The sequence below is a fragment of the Dendrobates tinctorius genome, unplaced genomic scaffold, assembly GCF_039654945.1.
Source record: "Dendrobates tinctorius isolate UK_male_01 unplaced genomic scaffold, ASM3965494v1 ptg000158l, whole genome shotgun sequence".
NCBI classification, from domain to species: Eukaryota; Metazoa; Chordata; class Amphibia; order Anura; family Dendrobatidae; genus Dendrobates; species Dendrobates tinctorius.
The window spans coordinates 17,763,775-17,789,676 of record NW_027361825.1 but is presented as its reverse complement, the minus strand read 5'-3'; the positions used below and the strand labels follow the sequence as shown (position 1 = coordinate 17,789,676).

At 45.3% G+C, this 25,902-nt stretch overlaps 1 protein-coding gene across 6 annotated transcripts in view; it reads right to left on the bottom strand.

Moving 5' to 3' along the window:
- The window catches only part of GMFG (glia maturation factor gamma), a 124,189-nt gene that overhangs the window by 15,724 nt on the left and 82,563 nt on the right, over nt 1-25,902 (bottom strand). For 5 of the 6 annotated variants that reach the window (XM_073549027.1, XM_073549030.1, XM_073549028.1 and 2 more), the window contains 3 exons: nt 7,606-7,702; nt 7,477-7,526; nt 4,688-4,737 (listed from right to left, as the gene is read on the bottom strand). In XM_073549027.1, the coding sequence (XP_073405128.1) occupies nt 4,688-4,737; nt 7,477-7,526; nt 7,606-7,702 (197 nt within the window). Of the gene's footprint in view, nt 1-4,687; nt 4,738-7,476; nt 7,527-7,605; nt 7,703-10,379; nt 10,745-25,902 lie in introns of those variants that run through there. The other variant, XM_073549032.1, reaches the window with a different exon arrangement.

Here is a 25,902-nt window from a genome sequence, read left to right as displayed (position 1 = left end):
GCTACACCTGGGTAACAACATCAATACCATTCTGCGCCTCTCCTCATCCATTGCACCTACACTGCCCTGGGACTACAGCTCCACCCGTGGGGAGCTACACCATCTTTGCTGCACCACACCATCAGTCCCAGCGGATCTGCATGCAGCGTTGGCTCAACATCTTACTTGCCAAACACCACGGGTGGCGTCACAAACTATTCTAATAAACTTTAAAACCATTAACATCACCGCCATTGATATTGGGCGCCCAGGGCCACGGACCGGGTCACTGCTGCTGTGACACATGCCCACCTTGACACCGGCCCGTTACCGAGTACCCCGCTGCCCTGGGTGTGAGAGGGCGACCCAGATGATAGATAATGGATACCGTATATACTCGAGTATAAGCCGAGCCACCTAATTTTGCCACAAAAAAATTGGGCAAACTTATTGACTCGAGTATAAGCCGAGTATACATTGTCCCCTCATCCCTATGTGGTATGCGTGGCTCCCCTATCCCTGTCATTGTATGCATGGCTCCCCCATCCCTGTCATTGTATGTATGGCTCTCCCGTCCCTGTCATTGTATGCACGGCTCCCGCGTCGCTGTCATTGTATGCATGGCTCTTTATCCCTATCGTTGTATGCATGATTACTGTTAAAAAAAAATCTCCTATTTACCTGCCTCCGTGCCCTGGGTGCTGGCACTGCATCTCGTTTCGTCCGCCGGAGCCAGCAGCTCTTCCTGCCTGAGCGCTCACTGGCCCCGCTCATTAAGGTAATGAATATGCACTCCACGCCTATGGGAGAGGAGAGGTGTGCATATTCATTACCCTAATGAGCGGGGCCACATGATCGCTCAGCCAGGAAGAGCTGCCAGGATAAACGAGACGCAGTGCCAGCACCAGGGCGCGCAGGTAGATGAGTATGATATGTGCTGGAAGCCAGCGGCTGTGGCTGTCACTGTGCGATATTACAGCAGCGGCACAGGCTTTACTACAGACGCAGGCTCCTGCCTCTTTGACCTGCTGCTCTGCCGCTTCCCCTCCCCCCCTCTGGGACAATTGACTTGTGTATAAGCCGAGGGGGGGGGGGGGCGTTTTCAGCACAATAAAATGTGTTGAAAAACTCGACTTATACACAAGTATATAAGGTAGATAGCGTAAAGAAAATAATTATTTCATCCCTTGCTGATTTTGTAAGTTTGACCACTGACAAAGACATGAACAGTCTATAATTTTAAGGGTAGGTTAATTTTAACATTTAGAGATAGAATATCAAAAATAAAATCCAGAAAATCACATTGTATAAATTATATAAATTTTGCAGTGAGAAATAAGTATTTGATCCCTCTGGCAAACAAGACTTAATACTTGGCGGCAAAACCCTTGTTGGCAAATGCAGCAGTCAGACGTTTCTTGTAGTTGATGATGCGGTTTGCGCACATGCCAGGAGGAATTTTGGTCCACTCCTCTTTGCAGATCATCTCTAAATCATTAAGATTTTGAGGCTGTCGAGACTTCAACTCCCTCCATAAGTTTTCTATGCGATTAAGGTCTGGAGACTGGCTAGGCCACTCCATGAACTTAATGTGCTTTGTGGAGAAACGGGGTCAGTGGGTGCTCTTGTCCGCTGTCCCGGCTGCCTTTAGTAAGACTACATGGACCAACGAACGCCTGCTCTGTCTCCCGGTGGGCAATACACTACACAGACAACACAGGGTTAGGGTAAACAGTGTGGCAATACTTTATTGCACCATAACACCCAATAGCAAACAGAAAAATCCCAGCAATTACCCCATGATTGGGTCACCAAGGAGGAGAGCAAGCCCAAGCTAAGCCACAGAAAACCAGAGAAGTTGGTAACTAAGCGGATTGCAGACCCCTGATCCTATCCACACATCTAGCAGTAGCCGTGGAGCGTGCCTACGGTGATCCTAGATGCCTAGGCACAGCCGGAGAGCTAACTAAGCCTAAAGCAAGAAAGAGGAAATCTAAACTGCCCCAGTGCAGACCCCAAAGGAATAGATAGCCCCCAAACATATATTGTCGGTGAGACAAGATGAAAACACAAACGCAGGTAGGAAAGTAGGCTGAGCAAATGATGGGGCCCAAACTAACTACAAAGGACAGGAAAGGAAAGACACTGTCTGCAATCATGCAAAAAAACCTGCAAAAAATGCCCAAAACGTTAAAAAAAAAATACTGAAGTCACTAAACTTTGCCCACTATATCAGCACTCTGGTATATTCTGAAAGCAGCGCAAAAAAAGAGGCCAATCTAATAAGGGACAAAAACAAACTGGCACAAGCAGTAACATATGGATGGTGATTCAGCACAGCCCCAGCCGGAGCTGGCTGACCACACAAAACTGAGACAGACAAAACCAGATCAAATGTAAACAGAATAGCAAATGAACACTTAGCTGAAAATGTAGGGACTGAGCTGGAAACTAAGACCTCAGGAGGCAGGAAGAAAATCACCAGCAGGGATAGAGGGAGTCGACTGTCTTAAATCCCAGTCTGAAACTCCAGATCTCCAATCGTCGTCCTCATTATCAGGTGGCAAGCCTCTGTTAATCAGATCAGCTCCATTACCTCCAGTAACCACCAGAGGGAGCCCAGAAAGAGAACTCGCAACCCCGACCAGCTCCACTACCTTCAGTAGTAACCAGTGGGAGGCCAGAAAGCGAATTCACAACAATAGTCCACATTACAGGGTCTCACCCTTCCGCTGTCTTGCCGGGATAATGGTAGATGTTATGTCTGAGCTCCCAGGTCCACCTGTGTACCCATGCAGAGAGGAGGTAACAACAAGAATAGGGAGATAACCGAGAGCAGTGCTGTGTTCTTTCAGCTGGGTCTGATGACCCTCAACTGAGATCCTGAAGAGTGACCCCAACCAGAAGAAAAGAAGTCTCTTTTATACCCGAGGCAGGTGATCTACTTTTAGATTTACCCAGTGTCCTTCAGTCCACCCTCACAGCCTTTCCCTATCTACCTTCGAAGTCAACAAACTGGTTATAGGATACAATACACAATTAGCATATAAGCACACAATAAACAAAGATAAACACACACTATGCACAAGTCACTATTAACGACTTACACAGTATGTTAACTGGTATATCAGCTTGCAAGTCTGTCTTCTAGACCCACCAGACATAAACACTTAAATCCACAAACCAATATAAGGATAAAAAGTCAATTCTTCTTGGTTTGCAAAAACATGGTTGTCTGGGAAATTAAGATACAATCTGGTTTCTTCACATGCTTCTTTTTGAGCCACTCCTTTGTTGCCTCGGCTGTATGTTTTGGGTCATTGTCTTGCTGGAAGACCCAGCCACGACCCATTTTTAATGTCCTGGCGGAGGGAAGGAGGTTGTCACTCAGGATTTTACAGTACATGGCTCCATCTACTCTCCCATTGATGCAGTGAAGTAGTCCTGTGCCTTTAGCAGAGAAACACCCCCAAAACATAATGTTTCCACCTCCATGCTTAACAGTGGTGACGGTGTTCTTTGGGTCATAGGCAGCATTTATCTTCTTCCAAACACGGCGAGTTGAGTTAATGCCAAAGAGCTCAATTTTTGTCTCATCTGACCACAGCACCTTCTCCCAATCATTCACAGAATTATCCAGGTGTTCATTGGCAAACTTCAGACGGGTCTGCACATGTGCCTTCTTAAGCAGGGTCACTTTGCAGGCATTGCAGGATTTTAAACCTTTATGGCGTAATGTGTTACCAAAGATTTTCTTGGTGACTGTGGTCCCAGCTGCCTTGAGATCATTAACAAGTTACCCCATGTAGTTTTATGCTGATCTCTCACTTTCCTCATGGTCAAGGATACCCCATAATTTTAGATTTTGCATGCTGCCCCAGATCAATGTCGATTGACAGTCATTCTGCATTTCTTCCATTTTCTTACTATTGCACCTTCTCACCCGGCGTCTTACTTATGGTTTTGTAGCCCATTCCAGCTTTGTGCAGGTCTATGATCTTGTCCCTGACATTCTTATAAAGCTCTATGATCTTGACAATGTTGTAGAGGTTAGAGTCTGACTGATTGAGTCTGTGGACAGGAGTCTTTTATAAAGGTGACTATGTAAGACAGCTGTCTTTAAAGCAGGTATGGGAGATGATTAGGAGCGTCTAACTGGTCTGTAGGAGCCAGAACTCTTAATGGTTGGTATGGGATCAAATACTTATTTCTCACTGCAAAATGCAAATAAATTTATATAATTTATACAATGTGATTTTCTGGATTTTATTTTTAATATTCTATCACTCAATGTTAAAATTAACCTACTATTAAAATTATAGATTATTCATGTCTTTATCAGTGGGCAAACTTACAAAATCAGAAAAGGATCAAATAATTATTTCCTTCACTGTAGATAGATAGATAGATAGATAGATAGATAGATAGATAGATAGTACAGAGAAAGGTCTGCACTTGAGACCGAAACGTCGCCACATGGGCTATTAAAAAGCATTTTTTTCTAAAATTTCATATGGTGTGCTGCCTTTATCTTTTTTGATTTTCTATTCATAAGGACTGGTATGTACCTGGGAGGCTTTGCACCCTACTTTTTCCTGTGCTGTGGTTTCTTATTTTTTAGATAGATAGTACAGAAATGGATTAGAACAGACAGGAACTATCTAAAGTACAAAAATGTCTTTGTAATGAAGATGATTTGTCCGGATATCGAGGCTGACGCTCCGGGAGCTCGTTCTGTAGATCATCGGGGGAAATGTCCTGAAACACATAATTCTGAGTTTAGTCACTGGAATTAGTCTTAGGGCTCTTTCACACATCCTGATATTTCCAGTACTAGAATAGCCAGTCCCGGAGATATCGGTGTCTGTGTGTGTAATATTTATGGCATATGTGTGCCACCCATGTGCCGCAACAGTACCACATCTACCGGTGCCTGGAAAACAGCGGTACTGTTCATGCTGTTCCCTGGTGACGGGTGCTGATGACGGCTCTTATCATTCTCCCCTGCTCCCGCTGTGATCAGCGCTAGCAGGGGAGAATTTTGAGAGTTGTAGTCACTAATAACAGCGAGAACAGGTGGTAGCTGATGGGAGTATTGATCAGCCACCGCCTGCGCTATAAATAATAAAAAAAAAAATTATGTGGGTTTCTCCTGTATTTGGCCCCTTGACTGCGATGAACCTACAGACTTTTTCCCATGGTGCTGAGGCCACCACAGTTCAGCCCGGCTGGAAAGGCAGCCTCAGTGACCAGGGGTAACCTCGATGACGTCACGGCTAGTCCCTGACGCTGCACTTGCAGCAGCTCAATCCTCAGTGATTCTCAGCCTGGATGGTTGCATCTTGGCCCCGTCCAGGTTGAAAACTAATTATCCCCCAGACATGGATTACAGCGTGGCACAGAACGATGGACAGGTGAGGGATATTGTTGTTTTTTAATTTTGTTTTTTTTACAGGACATGAGGAGGGCTTCAGCGGAATTAGGCGTTAGGTGAGTATAACTTTGTTATTTTTAAATAAAAAAGTAAAAGTGTTTTGTTGTATTTCTAATAAAGGACTATATTCTGGCTGTGTCATTATTTATCATGTAACTATAGGATTAGTAATGGATAGGTGTCTTATAGCTGACTCTCCACTGCTAACCCATGGGCTTGATGTCACCTGACAATATAAAGGTGACATCAATCCCAAAAATAGGAACCCCATTTGCCACCGACAAAGGGCAAGTGGGAAAATCCAGGAAAAGCACTAGAATTGGCGCATCTTGTAGATGCGCCTTTTCTGGGCAGTTGTAGTCAGCTATTTTTTAGGCTGGGGGGGGCAATATCCATGACCCCTTACCAGCCTGAGAATACCAGACCCCAGCTGTCTGCTTTAGACCCCAGCTGCTGAGTGTTGAAACCCGCAGCTGCCAGTTTTGCCTGGCTGGTTAGCAAAAATACAGGGAAACCCCACGTCATATTTTTATTTAATTTATTTATTATAGCACAGGCGGCAGCTGATGAATACTCCCATCAGCCACCTTCTGCTTTCACTGTTATTAGTGGCAGTAGGTGTAGACTGATTGGAGTAGTAGACCCATCAGCCGCCGCCTGCTCTCACTGTTATCAGTTGAATATAACTCTCAACAATCTCCCCTGTTTGCGCTGATTGCAGCATGAGCAGGGGAGAATGATAAGAGCCATCTTTAGAACCTGGCACCGGGCAACAAAAGCACGAACAGTACTGCTGCTTCCCAGGTGCTGGTACATCTCATACTGATGACAGACAGATGTCATATGTGTGCGGGACGTTTTGCAGCCTGTGCTGCTGTTAAAAAACAGACATGTCAGCATGTTTTGACCACAGATACACAGTCCGTGAAAACACACTGACATGCATCAGATCACACCGTGTCCAATGTTAACCTATGGGGCAGCTCATATCTGTAATAATTTTCTCATGCCGATTCGGCAGCATGCTGCAATTGCATCCGAGAATTGGATCGCACACACCAATATAAGTCTATGGGTGAATGTGAAACATCGCACTGCACTGGGATATCACCTGAGTGCAGTGCGATTCCCGCAAACCCCTTCAATGGAGGAGATGGAGAAATTACTTTCTCCACCTCCTCTGTACCTGTGCTGCGATCCTCTCATGCAAAACAATCAGAGCACAGTAGCGCTGACACTCAAATCATGCTCGCAGCAGAGCAGGAGCTGAGGGTCATTAGTAGCTCTCGCATCCAATGCCATGTGCTGGTGTGACTAAGGCATTAGGCTCGGGGCTATAGCTGGTCACACAATGTCAGCTGAACACTGTTCCTTCAGACCCTGCACAGACATGCACGCTCCTCATCTGACACCACACACACGGGCGCTCTATATAGAGAGAAGGCAATAGCACATTGTCATTCACCACTGGGGGCAACTTCTTACCCAGGACACAGGCTATCAGGGCATGCTGGGAATTGTAGTTGAGCATCAGCTGAACCACATTTCGGAGACCTATTCTCAAGGGAAACACATTTTTGGATGACTTAGGCCTCTTTCACACATCCGTCTGTCACCATCAGTCAAAATCCGCTGTTTTGGGGAAAAAAACGGATCCGCCATTTTTCTTGGTGGATCCGTTTTTTTTCCCATTGACTTGCATTATCGGTGGATCTTGACGGATGGTCATCCGTTGGATCCGTTTTTTACAGATCCGCCAAAATTTTGGCGTCCGCAGACATGACAGGACGGACACTGCAACGTTTTTTTGCTGGCCGGATCCGCATTTGTACACTGCGCATGCCTGGAAGAATTGCCTCTGGCAGAAATTTAACCCTACATGCCAGGTCTGGCGGCTGAAAAAAATCACTCTCTCTCTCTCCTTTAAATTTCTGCCTTCCCCGGATCCGTCAAAGCAACGGTCCGGTAGCACACGTTGCTTTCAAAACAGTTGCGGATCCGTGTCCCGCCATTTTCGCGGATTGCAACTGATGAAAAAAACGTATGTGTGAAACAGGCCTTACCTCAAATTCCTCCTCCAGGACCACCAGCTGCTTCTCCTTGTCGATCTTCACTATGAAAGAGACAAGACTAATGAGCTATTGTCCTCCGGTAATACTCAACCCTGAGGATCCTCACAGTTGTTTACTCACTCATGATGGCGGCATTATTGGTCTCCTTCCTGAAGCGGAACTTCCTCAACTTCTCTCTGAGATCAGAGTCCACATCACACACCACCAGCGAGTCTGACTGATGACAGAACGGTGACAGGAAAAGTCATTGACCTTGGAAACCTTTTAATCATTTTTTCTATTTTCCATTTGGTCATTTACATATGTTCACACTTGTTTGATTTAAAAAGATTTCATTGTGGATTCCACACCAAAATCACATTTTTTTATAAAAAAAAAAACTCATTCACAGACATCAGGATTTTTTTTGCTTTGATTTCTTATGCCATCTCAAAATGTAGTTTTCCATGGAAATAAGAAAAAAGCTCATAAATAGCCCTATGAAATGACAATTGTGTGGATCTGTGGCAGTTCATACTACAAATGCAAGGCAGAAATATGGGGATCTTCATCTTCCATGTTGCTCAGTCACCCAGTTATACCCCTAACCGTTTCTTATTCTTTTATCTATGTCCATTATGTAATTAAAGATGACCTGTCACCAGATGAAAAGTGACCAGTTTTTGCTCTTTTTATTCCCACTTCTTCCCTGAGTAATTCAGTTTTTGTTTTATTAAAATCCACCATATGGTTCCATAGATACGGACCTTTATATTTATAATGCTTATTGTTTTCACGATGGGGGCGTGGCTTACAGCATAATTATGCAAATAATGCTAAAGATACGCCCCAGAGGATCCTGTGAGCCACGTCCCTTAAAAATAAGTACTGAATATAAAGGCCCGTATCTCTGGAACCATATGGTAGATTTTAATAAAACAAAAAACTGAATAATCAGGGAAGCAGTGGGGATAAAATAAGAGAAACAAATCAATATGTTTGAGCTGATGTCAGTTTTCTTTTAAGTCACTTAAAAACACTATCAGGCTATGTGCACACGTAGCGATTTTTAAGCGTTTCTGCAGCGATTTTCGGCGCGAAAACGCTTAAAAATCGTGTACAGAACGCCCCCCATGCATTCCTATGGTATTCCGCACATGCTGTGCTAATGCTGCGCTTTTTTCCGCGGCGGAATCGCATCGCGGAAAAAATCGCAGCATGCTCATTCTTTTGTGCGGAATCGCAAAGAATTGCTGCGATTCCGCACCCATAGGAATGCATGAGAATCGCTTACTTCCCGCATGTGGCTATGCCCACCATGCGGGAAGTTAAGCGTCTCATGTGCGGTTGGTACCCACGGTGTGGAGGAGAGGAGACTGTCCTCCAGGCCCTGGGTACCATCCCCCTGTAAAAAAAAGAATAAAAAATAAAAAATCGGGGTATATTTACCTTCCGATGTCCCGCGCTGCATTCCCGGCCTAGCGTTCCCAGTAATGCCTTGCGGCAAGGCCCTGTAATGACGTATCTCGCGTGACTCTAGCGGTCTCGCGAGATCGCTATAGCAACGCGAGACTACGTCATCACAGGTCTCGCAAGGCATTACTGGGAACGCTGAGGCCCGGGAATGCATCGCGGGACGCCGGAAGGTAAATATACCCAGATTTTTTTATTTTTTTTTAGCATTTTAACATCCTATCTTTTACTATTGATGCCGCATAGGCGGCCTCAATAGTAAAAACCTGGTCACACTTGTCAAACACTATGTTTGACGAGTGTGACCAACCTGTCAATCACTTTCCAAGCGATGCTTCAAATCGCTTGGAAAGTGCTTGAATATCGCACGCGAAAATCGCGGCAAAATCGCAATCATAATTGCGGTAAAATCGCAGCGAAATCGCGCGGAAAAAAACGCGCAATTTCTGGGAAGGAGTCCGGTTTTCAGTGAGCGTTTTAAAACGCTACGTGTGCCCACAGCCTCAGTGTTTTTAAGGGTTAACTATATTGCATTTAAATCTTGAGGTGTAACTATATTCACAAGGGGTTAATTAAGGGTGGGAGTTCATAATTAAGGGTTTATAAGGGGCAGCTGGTTGGGGCTCAACTCCTTTTGGAAGTGCATTGAGAAGCAACGTGGTGTGCTGGTAAAAGGGAAAAAAATCTTTTAAATCTTCTGCCTGAGCGAGTGTGAACGAGCTGAGTGTGACCTGAACGTAAGTGCGAACTGTGGTAAGTGTGTGACTTGTGATTCAGTGACTTTGGATTCAGGGAGTTTCCAAGGGAAGTATTACTGAATTGCTGTTATATTTTATTAATACTTTTTATTTATTTTTGCTTATCTTATTGTCTGGTGCAATCCCCATTAGGATGTGCTCCACTATTGCCAATGCCATCCAGTGCACGTCTTGCCGCATGTATGGAATCCTTGAACAGCCGGTAGAGGGTGCATACTGCTGCGCGAGATGTGAGCATGTTGTGCATTTGGAAGCCCAGATACTGGATCTAAATGTGCAGCTGGCAACACTGAGATCCATAGACAATATGGAAAGGAGTCTTCTGCTCACTGACCAGACGCTCAATGGGATAGATGAGGGGGGGATGCTAGGTTGGAGCTGCAGGACAATGAAGCAGCTAGCTGGGTGACAGTTAGAAGGCGGGGTAGAGGGAAGAGCACCAGGGAGGCTATTCCTGATCTGGCACACCCCAATAAGTTTGCTAAGTTGGCACATGAGGGGAGTGTTAGTGCAGGAGTAGCACTGCTGCAGCAAGGCATGTCCTCTGAAAGCCAGAGGAGTGTCTGCTCCAGTAAGGGGGGAAATAGGAGAGCAGGGCAGGCCAGACAGGTGACTCAATTATTAGGGGAACAGATAGGGCAATCTGTCACAATGACAGGGATCATCGAACGGTGTGCTGCCTACCTGGCGCTCGAGTCCGGCACTTCGCTGATCGGGTTGACAGATTACTGGGAGGGGCTGGTGAGGATCCAGTGGTCATGGTGCACATTGGCACAAATGACAAAGTTAGAGGTAGGTGGAAGGTCCTTAAAGATGATTTCAGGGATTTAGGCTGTAAGCTTAAAGCAAGCAGTGGCGTATCCGGGGGGGGGCAGCCGGGGCAGTTGCCCCGGGCGCAGGCAGCAGGGGGGCGCAGTCTTGCAGCGGTCGGCAGTGTCTCCCCCCCGGCGGCTGCATTCTGCCGCCCACTGTCCTGTGTGTCGGCTGTTCTCTGTGTCAGCTGTCAAGCTGACAGCCGACGCAGAGAAGGAGGCCGCGCCGACTCCCAGGCAGCAATTGTACTGGCGTCTATACAGACGCCAGTACAATTGAAGCTCTGACCGCCGTCAGAGCGACGTCAGCAGAGTGATCAGGTCATGTGATCACGCTGCTGACGTCACTCCCCGGCGCCCAGAGCGAACGCTGGTCGTAAGTGTGCTCCTCTGTGGAGCTGAAGAACCACCGAAGATAGGAGATGGGGGGGGTGTTCATGAGTGGAGATGGGGGTTAATGTGGGGATGGGGCCAGGGGGTTAATGAGTGGAGATGGGGGTTAATGGATGGAGATGGTGGTTAATGTGGGGATGGGGGTTAATGTATGGGGGTTAATGAGTGGAGATGGGGGTTAATGGGTGGAGATGGGGGTTAATGTGGGGATGGGGGTTAATGTATGGGGGTTAATGAGTGGGGGGTTAATGAGTGGAGATGGGGGTTAATGTGTGGAGATGGGGTTAATGTGTGGAGATGGGATTGATGTGGTGATGGGGTTAATGATTGGGGGGTTAATGAGTGGAGATGGGGTTAATGAGTGTGGGAGTTAATTAGTGGAGATGGGGGTTGGATGGGGGTTACTGAGTGGGGGGATTAATGAGTGGAGATGGGGGTTAATGTGTGGAGGGGTTAATGAGTGGGGATGGGGGTTAATGTGTGGGGGGATTTGGAGTGGGGGTACATAATGTGTGGGGGGATTTGGGAGTGGAGATGGGGGGGTACTTAATGTGTGTGGGGGATTTGGAGTGGGGATGGTATTTAATGTGTGTGGGGAGATTTGAGGACACAAAATGAAGAGTATGAGGAAACAGCATGGGGGATGGGTGCAGACAGTAAGGGGTGCGAACGGGTGAATGTATGTGGACACAGTATGGGGAGTCAGGGATATGTGTGAGCAGACAGTATAGAGCAGGGGTCCTCAAACTACGGCCCGCGGGCCGCATGCGGCCCTCCAAAGACTTTTATCCGGCCCCCCGCCAGGCCGACTTTGAGCTCATGAACTGCACTGCAGTTCAGTGCCGGCGGGCCGTGTAATTGCAGGCGGGACGAGGCGCCGAGGAAAGGCGTTGCGCAGCCCTCCCACAGCACAGTGCACAGAGACGACGTGATTGTCATCACGCCGCCTGCGCGGTCTGATGATGTCACGCCGCCTGGGCCTGTGCCGGAAGAAGACGGAGACGAGCGGGCGCCTCTTCAGAGCAGTGCGGGGACATAGGTGAGTACTTTTTTTTTTTTTTTTTTAATGCCGGGTCCTATTGGGGACATTGTTCTGCCTAGTGGGGACCTGTGCTACCTAGTGGGGACATTTTTCTGCCTAGTGGGGACATTGTTCTGCCTAATGGGGACCTGTGCTACCTATTGGGGACATTTTTCTGCCTAGTGGGGACATTGTTCTGCCTAATGGGGACCTGTGCTACCTATTCGGGACATTTTTCTGCCTAGTGGGGACCTGTGCTACCTATTCGGGACATTTTTCTGCCTAGTGGGGACATTGTTCTGCCTAATGGGGACCTGTGCTACCTATTGGGGATATTTTCCTGCCTAGTGGGGACATTGTTCTGCCTAATGGGGACCTGTGCTACCTATTGGGGACATTTTTCTGCCTAGTGGGGACATTGTTCTGCCTAATGGGGACCTGTGCTACCTATTGGGGATATTTTCCTGCCTAGTGGGGACATTGTTCTGCCTAATGGGGACCTGCGCTACCTATTGGGGACATTTTTCTGCCTAGTGGGGACATTGTTCTGCCTAATGGGGACCTGTGCTACCTATTGGGGACATTTTTCTGCCTAGTGGGACATTGTTCTGCCTAATGGGGACCTGTGCTACCTATTGGGGATATTTTTCTGCCTAGTGGGGACATTGTTCTGCCTAATGGGGACCTGTGCTACCTATTGGGGACATTTTTCTGCCTAGTGGGGACATTGTTCTGCCTAATGGGGACCTGTGCTACCTATTGGGGACATTTTTCTGCCTAGTGGGGACATTGTTCTGCCTAATGGGGACCTGTGCTACCTATTGGGGACATTTTTCTGCCTAGTGGGGACATTGTTCTGCCTAATGGGGACCTGTGCTACCTATTGGGGACATTTTTCTGCCTAGTGGGGACATTGTTCTGCCTAATGGGGACCTGTGCTACCTATTGGGGACATTTTTCTGCCTAGTGGGGACATTGTTCTGCCTAATGGGGACCTGTGCTACCTATTGGGGACATTTTTCTGCCTAGTGGGGACATTGTTCTGCCTAATGGGGACCTGTGCTACCTATTGGGGACATTTTTCTGCCTAGTGGGGACATTGTTCTGCCTAATGGGGACCTGTGCTACCTATTGGGGATATTTTCCTGCCTAGTGGGGACATTGTTCTGCCTAATGGGGACCTGTGCTACCTATTGGGGACATTTACCTGCCTATTGGGGACCTGTGCTGCCTATGGGGGACTACTATGCTGCCTATGGGGGACTACTATGCTGCCTATGGGGGATTATGCTGCCTATGGGGGATTATGCTGCCTATGGGGGACTACTATGCTGCTTATGGGGGATTATGCTGCCTATGGGGGACTACTATGCTGCTTATGGGGGATTATGCTGCCTATTGGGGACATTTACCTGTCTATTGGGGACTGGCAAGGCTGCATTGATAGGCACTGATGACATTGCAATGATGGGCAGTGCAGTCTGTATGTCTCCGTGTGGGTAATTTTATTTCTGGTGTAGTTTTTGTAGAGCTGTATATATATTGGTATTTTACTAATAGCGATTTTGAATCTCTAGGAAACAATGACATCGAGAAAGAGAAAAATTGACTCAGAGTGTAGGATATTCAAGGAACAGTGGACTTATGATTACTTTTTCATGCAGTACAAGGAAAGAGCTGTCTGTTTGATATGCCAGAATATAGTGTCTGTGTTCAAAGAATACAATTTGCGTCGACACTATCAAACTCAACATAAAGATAAATATGATTGTTTGGTTGGAGAAGTGAGAAAAGATAAAATATTAAAACTAAAAAATACATTGACAACTCAGCAAAATACGTTTGTGAAGCAGAAGCAGCTAAATATTTCATCACTGCGAGCAAGTTTTCAAGTTGCCAAGCTAATAGCGTGCACTGGCAGACCATTCGTGGAGGGAGAATTTGTTAAAGAATGCCTTCTTTCTGTAGCCAAAGAGATGTGTCCAGAGAAGGTCGATTTATTTAGTACAGTGAGTCTTTCAGGACCTACAATTACACGAAGGATTGAAGAAATGGGAGACAATTTGCATCAGCATTAGCAAAACTCCGCAAAAAACTTTCCTATTTTTCCTTGGCACTCGACGAAAGTAATGATATTCGTGATTCTGCACAACTTCTAATTTTTATTCGTGGGACGAATGATTATTTTGAAGTCACAGAAGAGCTTGCTGCACTGCAAAGCATCAAAGGAACAACTACAGGAGAGGACATCTATGAAAAGGTTTGCCAAACTGTGAATGGTTTGGAGCTGGACTGGGCTAAACTAGCCAGTGTGACAACTGATGGTGCTCCTAGCATGGTGGGGTCTAAGAAAGGAGTAATTGCTCGCATTAACCAAGAGATGGACAAGTATAACCATTCTCATCCAATAGCCATACACTGCTTAATCCACCAACAGGCGCTGTGTAGTAAATCACTGAAGTGGGACTCTGTTATGAAAATTGTGGTATCTTGTGTTAACTTCATTAGAGCTAATGCATTAAACCACAGACAATTTCAGGAATTTCTGTCTGAGCTAAATGTTGGCTATGAAGATGTTCTGTACCACACAGAAGTCCGTTGGCTGAGTCGAGGGAGAGTTTTGAAACGTTTCTATGACTTGCTTCCACAGATTACAGAATTTCTGCTTTCAAAAAACAAAGAAATACCAGAGCTCAAAGATGCAGAATGGAAATGGCACCTTGCCTTTCTGACAGATGTAACAGAGTTACTTAACAGTTTCAATGTGCAACTTCAAGGAAAGGGGAAGCTCATCTGTGATATGCAATCACATGTGAAAGCATTTGAAGTAAAATTAGGCCTCCTCATCAAACAAGTGAAGGAGGAAAATTTCTGCCATCTCCCCACAACTCAAAATCTGTTAGCGCAAAAACCACTGGTTGCATTCCCAAACAAAACATGTGTGGATTCACTGGAAATCTTACTAAAGCAATTCGAATTTAGATTTAAAGAGCTTCATCTCCATGGACAGGACATACAGCTTTTCCGTAACCCATTTTCTATTGACATTGAAAATGTGGATACAGTTTACCAAATGGAACTGGCTGAACTACGGAATTGTGACTCTCTGAAAGACGCATTCAAGTCAAGCAGCCTTCCTAATTTCTATGCATCTCTCCCCTCTGAGACATATCCTAATCTCAGGAAGCAAGCACTCAAAATGGCAACCATCTTTGGCAGCACTTATGTCTGTGAACAGACTTTTTCCAGAATGAAACACCTGAAATCTCCTACCAGATCTAGACTAACTGATGAACACTTGCATCACTTGTTACGACTAGCAGTGACAAATATGGAACCGGACATTGACCATCTCATTAGCCAGAAGCAGGCCCACAGTTCCCATTGAAATATTGGTAAGTTTGTTGATTTAACACTTGTTCTTCATTTTAAAAATTGTATTTGTTCTTGTTTTGTTTCTTTTTTCTTCTGAATAAGATATGTGCAGTGTGCATAGGGCAGGCCATAGGAATTTGTTCATAGTTTTTTTTTAAAACTATATTCCGGCCCTCCAATGGTCTGAGGGACCGTGAACTGGCCCCCTGTTTAAAAAGTTTGAGGACCCCTGGTATAGAGAGTGAGGGGGTAAATATATGAGGAGACAGTATGAGGAGGGAGGGGAATAGTGTGAGGTGACAGTATATTGCAGATATTTGTATTTAGGGGCATTATAATGACACTTCTATCTTTAAGGGCATCGTGTGGAGATTTGCTGCAGAAGACCGGAGAAGATGGAAGTCTGCAGAGGCCGCTGTGGATGAGAAAACTCATCATGGGTTCTGGACAAGAAGAAGAAAAGGAGAACGACTGCAGAGACGACGTCATCTATAAGGTACCTGGATGTAAATGTTATTTGTGATACTGACTAATTCTCATGTTTTTATTTGTTAGGAACATTAAGGGGGTTGTCCAGGTTTGCGCTGAGTCTGCAGTCATTCTATGTGACTACAGACTTCTGAATTCTCACAGTGCTCACTGAACGCTGTTAGGATTCTCTCGTGCCGGTAATTTACATACATGCGGTCACATGCTGACTAGACGTGTGTGGCCTCACTCAATGAAAATGAACGGAGCGAGGCTGGGCACGTCTAGGCGGAATGTGGCCAGAAGTATATAAATCACATACTTGTGCTGACATGACTGTACATCGGCAAGGGAGAATCCAAAAAGTGTGCAGTGCATTCGTTGTGAGAATTCAGAAGCTGCAATGTCAGGATTCAGCTCTGCAGGTTCCAGTAGTCATCACACGGACACTTCACTCATATGCGATTTTCATAGTTATGGTCCTGTGACAACGAGCTTCTCAGTTTTTTTACTGAACATTGAGAGCATTAGGGAGAGCAGCTCGTGGGTACATGACTAAGAGTGTAAGTCGCATATGTACTTGGGGGGGGGGGGGCACCGAACCAAATTCTTGCCCCGGGTGCCAGGAAGCCTAGATACGCCTCTGAAAGCAAGGACCTCCAAGGTGGTATTTTCGGAAATACTTCCTGTACCACGTGCCACGCCAGAGAGGCAACGGGAGATTAGGGAGGTTAATAAGTGGCTCAGGAATTGGTGTAGTAAGGAGGGGTTTGGGTTCCTGCAGAACTGGGCCGACTTCTCAGTTGGCTACAGGTTCTACGCTAGGGACGGGCTGCTCCTCAATGGGGAGGGTGCAGCTGTGCTGGGGGAGAAAATGGCTAGAAGGTTGGAGCAGTGTTTAAACTAGGGACGGGGGGAGAGTATTCCTTTTATAGGAGGGGAAGACAGTGCAGATAGAGACCTGGGCACAAATAATGAAATTGGGGGTGGGGGTGGCATGGGGGGTGGGGTTAGAACAGTTAATAATTTAAGAAAGAATAGAGGTACAGAGAGATACATAAAGTGCATGTATACTAATGCCAGAAGCCTCGCCAGCAAAATGGAGGAATTGGAGTTAATGTTGTTGGAACATAAATATGACATGGTGGGGATATCTGAGACATGGCTGGACGAGAGCCACGACTGGGCGGTTAATTTACAGGGCTATAGTCTGTTCAGAAATGACTGAACAAGTAAGCGAGGGGGAGGCGTGTGTTTATATGTAAAATCATCCTTAAAACCCATCCATCAACAAACTGGAGCAAGTTCAGAAAAGAGCGACCAGAATGGTGACCGGTCTGCAAACCCTGTCTTATGAGGAAAGGTTGCAGGATTTGGGAATGTTTAGTTTGCAAAAGAGAAGACTGAGAGGAGACTTAATAGCTGTCTACAAATATCTAAAGGGCTGTCACATTGTAGAAGGATCAACTTTATTCTCATTTGCACAAGGAAAGACTAGAAGCAATGGGATGAAACTGAATGGGAGGAGACACAGATTAGATATTAGAAAAAACTTTTTGACAGAGTGATCAATCAAGCTGCCACGAGAAGTGGTGAGTTCTCCTTCAATGGAAGTCTTCAAACAGAGGCTGGACAGACATCTGACTGGGATGATTTAGCGAATCCTGCTTTGAGCAGGGGGTTGGACCAGATGGCCCAGGAGGTCCCTTCCAACTCTACGATTCTATGATTCTATGATTCTATAATATATATGAATCTAATGGAAATGTAGAGTCCCTGTGGGTAGAGATAAGGGGAGGGGGGAAAATAATAAATTACTGATAGGGGTTTGTTATAAGTCTCCAAAAATAATGGAAGCAACAGAGAATATCCTCATAAAGCAAATAGATGAAGCAGCGACTCAAGGAGAAGTCATTATTATGGGGGACTTCAACTACCCTGAAATACATTGGGGAACCGAAACCTGCAGTTCCGGCAAAGGTAACAGGTTTTTGACAACTATGAGAGACAATTACCTTTCACAACTGGTTCAGGACCCAACAAGAGGGGGGGCACTGCTAGACCTAATATTAACCAACAGGCCAGACCGCATATCAAATATAAGGGTTGAGGGTCACTTGGGTAATAGTGATCACAAATTAATAAGTTTTCATGTATCCTTTAATAAGATGTGTAATAGAGGGGTTACAAGGACACTAAACTTCAGGAAGGCAAATTTCCAGCGGATGAGAGATGATCTTGGTGCAATTAACTGGGATGATATCCTGAGACATAAAAATACACAAAGAAAATGGGAGACGTTTATTAGCATCCTGAATAGGACCTGTGCACAATATATACCGTATGGGAATAAACATGCTAGAAATAGGAAGAAACCACTATGGCTAAATAGAGCTGTCAGGGGCGCAATAAGAGATAAAAATAAAGCATTTAGCGAATTAAAGCAAGTAGGTAGTGATGAGGCATTAACTAAATACAGAAGATTAAGTAAATTCTGTAAAAAGCAAATCAAGACAGCAAAGATTGAGACAGAGAGACTCATTGCCAGAGAAAGTAAAAATAATCCCAAAATATTCTTTAACTACATAAATAGTAAGAAGCTAAAAAATGATAGTGTTGGTCCCCTTATAAATAGTCTGGGTGAAATGGTGGATGAGGAAAAAGCCAATATGCTAAATGACTTTTTTCAACAGTATTTACACAAGAAAATCCCACGACGGATAACATGATCAGGGATAAAAATTCTCCATTAAATGTCACCTGCTTAACCCAGCAGGAAGTACGGCGGTGTCTAAAAATCACTAAAATTGACAAATCCCCGGGCCCGGATAGGATACACCCCCGAGTACTGCAGGAATTAAGCAAGTCATAGATAGACCATTATTTTTAATCTTTAAAGATTCCATAATAACAGGGTCTGTACCACAGGACTGGCGTATAGCAAAAGTAGGGCCAATAGTCAAAAAGGGGACAAAAAATGAACTTGGAAATTATAGGCCAGTAAGTTTAACCTCAACTGTGGGTAAAATCCTGGAGGGTTTTCTAAGAGATACTATACTTGAGTATCTGGAGAAGAATAACCTCATGACTCAATATCAACATGGGTTTACAAGGGACCGTTCCTGTCAGACTAATCTGAAAGCTTTTATGAAGAGGTAAGTTCAGGACTGGACCAAGGGAATGCAGTAGACGTGGTGTACATGGACTTTTCAAAAGCTTTTGATACGGTGCCACACAAAAGGTTGATACATAAAATGAGAACAATGGGGATAGGGGAAAATATGTGTAGGTGGGTTAAGAGCTGGCTCAGGGATAGGAAACAAAGGGTGGTTATTAATGAAGCACACTTGGACTGGGTCACAGTTAGCAGTGGGGTACCACAGGGGTCAGTTTTGGGCCCGCTTCTTTTTAACATATTTATTAAAGACCTTGTAGGGGGCATAGAGAGTAGAATTTCAATATCTGCAGATGACACTAAACTCTGCAGGGTAATCAATACAGAGGAGGACAATTTTATATTACAGGAGGATTTATGTAAACTAGAAGCTTGGGCTGATAAATGGCAAATGAGCTTTAATGGGGATAAATGTAAGGTCATGCACTTGGGTAGAACGAATAAGATGTATAATTATGTGCTTAATTGTAAAACACTAGGCAAAACTGTCACTGAAAAGGACCTGGGTGTATGGGTGGACGACAAACACACATTTAGTGGCCAGTGTCAGGCAGCTGCTGCAAAGGCAAATAAAATAATGGGATGCATTAAAAGAGGCATAGATGCTCATGAGGAGAACATAATTTTACCTCTATATAAGTCACTAGTGCGACCACACTTAGAATACTGTGTACAGTTCTGGTCTCCGGTGTATAAGACATAGCTGAACTGGAGCGGGTGCAGAGAAGAGCGACCAAGGTTATTAGGGAACTAGGGAGTCTGCAATACCAAGACAGGTTATTACACTTGGGATTATTTAGTTTGGAACTGCTGGGGCCACACCCATTGTTGCAGGGGTGAAGAAAATGGAGGACAGAGATCACCCATGACCTGTAGAGAAGGGGCGTGGTAAGTGTAGCAGGGACCAGGAACTTTGTGCGGGAAGACAGAGATCCCGCCGGGGAGAAGAGAGCAGACCTGTGGCTCGCTGTGGGTAGAGTTAGTCCGTGCGGCAGTGAGAGGACACGATTCAAGAGAAGACCGAGTGGGGAATCGTTGGGGAAGACTCCTGATCGCAGGGTGCGATGAACGGGAGATTGTGGTGAAAAGCTCCCGATTGCAGAGCAGTGTGATGGACTAAGGGACTCAACGTGTCGAACTGGTGACCGCCTGTTGCCGCCAGAAGAGGAAAGACTAATCTGTTAGGCGGGGAAGCCTGAAGATTTCATCACCAGCCTCAGCCGGCATTCAGCTTTCACCCAGGGCTGCCATCAGGGCATTATTGCCCTTACTGGCGTATGGGGCCCGATGAGCATAAGAGGCCCGCATCGGGCCCCCTCTCCTCTACTCAGCGGGCCCCAGCATCAGGCTTCTGCTGGCCCAGTAACTGCCCGTGCATCTTCAGACGTACGGGCAGTTAAAATTTGTTGTCGTGCGGGAGATTCCTGCACGGCAACAGTTAACAGCCGCCAGCCAATCATAGGCCAGCAGCTGACGTCAGTGGGAATGTCGCCGGCATATGACGTCAATGTCATACGCCGGAACGACTCTGAGCGCTTCAGATGTATCAGGTGGAGGACATCGCTGGAGCTCGGCCAGGTAAGGAGAACCTTTTATTTTTTTGAAAAGCTGTGGTATGGAGGAGCATTATACCCCTGTTGGGGGAGCATTATACCCCTATGGAGGAGCATGATACCCCTATGGGGTGCATTATATTATGGGGGAGCATTATACCCCTATGGGGGAGCATTATATTATAGAGGTGCATTATACCGCCATGGGGTTCATTATACCGCTATGAGGTTGCATTATACCGCTATAGGACTGCATTATACTACTATAGGGCTGCATTATACTGCTATATATGACTATGGGATGCATTATACTATTATGGATGACTGTGGGGGCAATATGGAGAGACATGAGGCAGAATAGCAGGACACGTGGGGTCCAGAATGTGGGATATTATTACTGTAGGGTCTAATTAAAGAATATTGTTTTGAGGATACTGTTTTCAGTGTGGGGGAGGAGAGGTCCTGTTACTGTGCAGGGCGACATGATCGCGTTTTTTTTCCATCTAGCATAGTATAGAGGTGGGGAATGTGCTCTAGAGAACTGTGTTATTTCCTTCAGAGACAATTCCTGGCTGGAAGAAGTGATGGTGGTCTGAACTGGATGAAGAAGAAAAGTAAAGATGAAGGACTTCAATTAGAGACGTAACAGGTGAGTCAGTGTGTTACTTGTACACTTACACTATATACTGTATACTATATATAGAGCTCCTGTGTATAATGTCACTAGTGATCACGGCATTACCTGTACACTGACACTATATACAGATCTCCTGTGTATAATGTCACTGGGGATCCCTGTATTACCTGTACACTGACACTATATACTGTCACTGGAGATTAATACACAGACACTGTATACTAAGTACAGATCTCCTGTGTATAATGGTATTAGTATTGTGGTTTTGTTTACTAATGATCAGTATTGTAGTATTTGGTCACTATGTGGTTGTAATATGTTATCCACCATGGTTGGCGGTATTTGTTCCCTGTATGTGCTATTATTTGGTCGCTATGTGGTGGTAATTTGTGGTCATGTCATAGCGTGGTGGTATTTGTTCCTTGTATGTGGTATTATTCGGTCACTATGTGGTGGTAATATGTGGTCTGGATATGGTGTGGTGGTATTTCTCCCTTGTATGTAATATTATTGGATGTTTTAAAAATTGAAGAATAAAAATATACCTAAAATTGTATTGGATATTTTAACAAATCTTTAATAAGTTACAGTATAGTAGAGCTCGGCCAAAAGAGTCTACCTTGCAGTGGTGGTGGATTAAAAAAACTCTTGGCCCTCGTCTAGATTACACGAGAAGTTCAATACTTATTCTATTCTATAAGCTTACTAATAGCAAATATACTAGATATGCTTATCCATTTATGTGGTTCACAAAAACAAAAACAAATATATGGATACTAGTATTAATATTAATAGAAACACAGAAGGGTCATGTCAATATGAAAAAGAGGATCTTGAAGTGGTACGATGTAATGTAATGCTTCTTCTTTATACTTTTACTAGTTGTATATCATATTTCTTTAAATATGAACATTTAATGTTTGGCTTGTCTATACCCTTAAAGGTACTTATAGTGCTAACTGTACTTATTGTATATGATTATTGTACCTTCTGTAATTTAAAATACAAAACTCAATAAATAAGAGATTTAACAAAAAAAACTCTTGGCCAAAACAAAAGCTGCCGGCTATGTATGTGGCGATGGGAACTGTTAATGTGTGATTGGTGAGGATGTGGTGCAGAAGTGGAGTTTATCCAAGAGAGGGCGGTGGGACTGTGGAAGGTTCAAGGGGTGGAGGCGGGGCTGGGGTGGAACCTTGGCGGAGTTTCAAGGTGGCCCCGAAAATTTTGCCAGTATGAGGCCCCGAAATTCCTAGTGGCAGCCCTGAACACGTGACAAGCGTCAGACTCACGATAAGTGGAACAGAAATACTCATAATCTGTCCACTTAAGTTACTTAGTTCTTTTGTGACTCTTAGCTTAAGGCCGGGGTCACACTTGCGAGTGCAATGCAAGAAACTCGCGCGAGTCTCTCACCTCAATACCCGGCACTGCCGCCGGCACTCGGGACTGGAGCGTTCAGCTGCATAGAAATACATGCAGCCGCACACTCCGGTTCCGAGTGCTGATGGCAGTGCCGGGTATTGAGGCGAGAGACTCGCGCGAGTTTCTTGCATTGCACTCGCAAGTGTGACCCCGGCCTAAATCTGATTTACCTATCTGTTGCTCCCTGCGAGGAGATTTCTCCCTGTAATCATTACATCAAATCCCTGTTAACCCTTGCTCTGTGTATCTGTGTCGCTGCATCCGATTTCCTGCATTACGTGTTTGTGTGTGTGTATTGTGACAAAGTCACTGGTAAAGTACTGGAGGGGAGATATGTGTCACTACGTTTAATGGCGTCAGTGATGTGAAACCAGAGTATTTTCCTCCAGCACACTAAGTGCCGTGGGGGGTATGCTAATTTTCATAATGGGCTGGCTTTTATGTGGACATCCATAGAGCGGGTGGGAGCATGTCCACCTTATCTCTGCCCCAGGGTGTGGTCTGGGGCTTAAATAGCTGGCATTCAGAGGCAGGCTTTGGACAGCAGGAGCTCTAGTGGTTTGTGTCCTGAGGAGGAAAGACTCCAGAGCGGGCTGCTACCCACAAACTTATGGACTGTGTCACAGTATTTTGTTTTCTTTGCTGTTTTCCTGCTTTTGCCTGAAGGTCTGTGTTCTACTGTCCCCTTCTTGTTGGTTTATGCCGCAATATAATAAACCACCTGAAAATTTAAAGAGACAGTGTTCCAGATTTCTACCTCCGTGTACCACCGATTGAGATAATCTGCCACAATATATACAGTGTGTGTGTGTATGTATATATATATATATATATATATATATATATTCAGTGATCTTCAGTGCGACTTTTATGGCCTGTCTGATACTAGCTCATTAACCCCTTAGATGCCACAGTTAATAACGACCTCATCATCTGAGTGGTTTCACTGAGTAAATAAGACTAATTGTATAACACCTTTAAAACAAAAAATAAATCCATAGAAAAAAATTCTGTCTTTCCCATTTTTTTTTTTAACTGTTATGAAAAAGAAAAAAAAGGATTTGAAAGTCCAGTTTGTTTGGCTTTAAAGGGGTTGTCCAGGCTTAGGATGATTAGAATGAAAGCCTGCAATAACTCTAAGTGAATGCTGACTCATGAATCCTGACAGCGTGCGATGTGCACACCGTCAGGATTTCCCGGTGATAGTGGGTGATCACAGGAGACCACAGGTTATTTGCTCTCTTGCGGTCACATGCTTGATTCTTGAATTTGCAGTCAAATAGATGGACTTATAGCAGAAGACCAAAAAACCCCATAAGGTTAGGTATCCACTATTCTCACTTTCTTTAGGCGAGGTTTAAGATATAGTGATCCTTTATATTCTTGACTAGTCCACCCCTCTGCTGTCACATATGTCCCAGGGGCTGCACTGTGCCATCCTAAGCTAAACTCATCCTTCATTTAAATCCATGGGCACCGGAGATCCCAAAAATTCAGCCTCTATGGTACTGGTAATTTGGTTCATATGAAATATCAAATATTCACTGATATACTGTATATTGTAATGTAAGCGGAGCACCTGAGCTGCCAAAAAACAAAAACATCCGGATCGTTAGATAGCTGACAGATCTGTCAATGTAGATCTAATATGGGCATCCAGTGCTGAAATTACAATGCAGGAAGTTAGCTGCTGCTATGGTATAGCTCCTCTAGGTGGCAGTATTGCACCATGCACGCAGTCAGGGGGGGCATAGAGGAGCCATTACATTTCACGCATTCTCAGGATTATGGCTATGCACGTTTTTAGGATGCCAAGGTACCTATAATGCACCACTGTGACGCTTGCTAAAACTATATATTATCAGGCCAGCGCAGATGTCAGGGACACGTCCAATACGGAGTATCATCTAGAGCTCTATATCATGTCTGGTCACCGGGTTGCATTACCATAATCCAATCTATTCTGTTCAATTTTCTCAGGATGCTTTTTAGAATAAGCCCCAACACGTCCTCACCATCTTAACAGCAGTAATATTCCATACTCCAATGACTGATTTAGATATAAATGGGGGATGCGATAATATAATTACAGTGGTTTATAACTTGTTACTAAGGGTACCGTTACACCTAGCGATGTACCAGCGATCCCGACCAGTGATATGACGCAGTCAGGATCGCTGGTGCATCGCTAGGTGGTCGCTAGTGAGCTGCCACACAGGCAGATCTCACCAGCGACATCACAGGGGACGGGGATCGCTACTTACCTGTCAGACGTGGCGATGAAGACGTCCTCCCGCCCGGCTCCACGCGTCGCTCGTCGGCGCCGCAGGAAGTGACCGACGAGAAATGGTCCAGGAGCTTCTCGCGCGATCAGCGATAACCAGCGGGGGAGCCGGTCGGAGGTATCACACAGTGATATCGCTAGCAATATCGCTATAACGTCACAAAATCGGTGACTTTACAGCGATATTGCTAGCGATATCACAGTGTGTAACGGGGGCTTAAGACCAGGAAACCAGGCAGCAAATACCATGTTTGGCACCCACTTGATTTTGAAATGACATTTAGATGAAACGCAAAGTGAATTATGTGCCAAGATGTATTCAAATTGACAGGAAGACTGTCAAGGTGGAGGAAGAGCAGCTGAAGACATTGCCAGCAGGCTAAAATTAAAGGGGGTTTTACACATAGCGATATCGCTAGCAATATCACTAAAGCATCACCGATTTGGTGACGTAGCAGCGATATTGCTAGCGATATCGCTATGTGTGATACTTACCTCCAACCGGCTCCCCCGCTGTCCATCGCTGATCGCGTGAGATCACGCAGCTCCATTTCTCGTCGGGCGCTTCCTGCTGGGTTTCCTGCTGGCGCCGACGAGCGACGCATAAACGCGGACAGGAGGACGTCAGGATCGCCTCGTCTCAAAGGTAACGACCGCTGTATCGCTGCTGCATCGCTGTGAGATCTGCCTGTTTAGCAGCTCACTAGCAACCATTTAGTGATGCACCAGCGATCCTGACCGCGTCATATAGTGGTCGGGATCGCTGGTGTATCGCTAAATGTGTTGCTAAAGTGTCATAGTTGTCAGCCTACTGTAAGGCAATCCGCTAACGCTGCCATTCACTTCTATTAGGAGCGCATCCCGTCATTCTGTGATGGATCCTCGGACACGGGCTGCAGTGTTCGGGGGTCCATCACCGCTAGCGCAGATAAAGCATCTGCGCTAGCGGTATAGCATAACGCGATGGCGTTATGCTAATAGCATTAACGCAGTCCGTCAACACTATGCGTTGAACGGACTGCTTAAACGCAATGTGAACCTAGCCTTACACCCAAGCATGACCT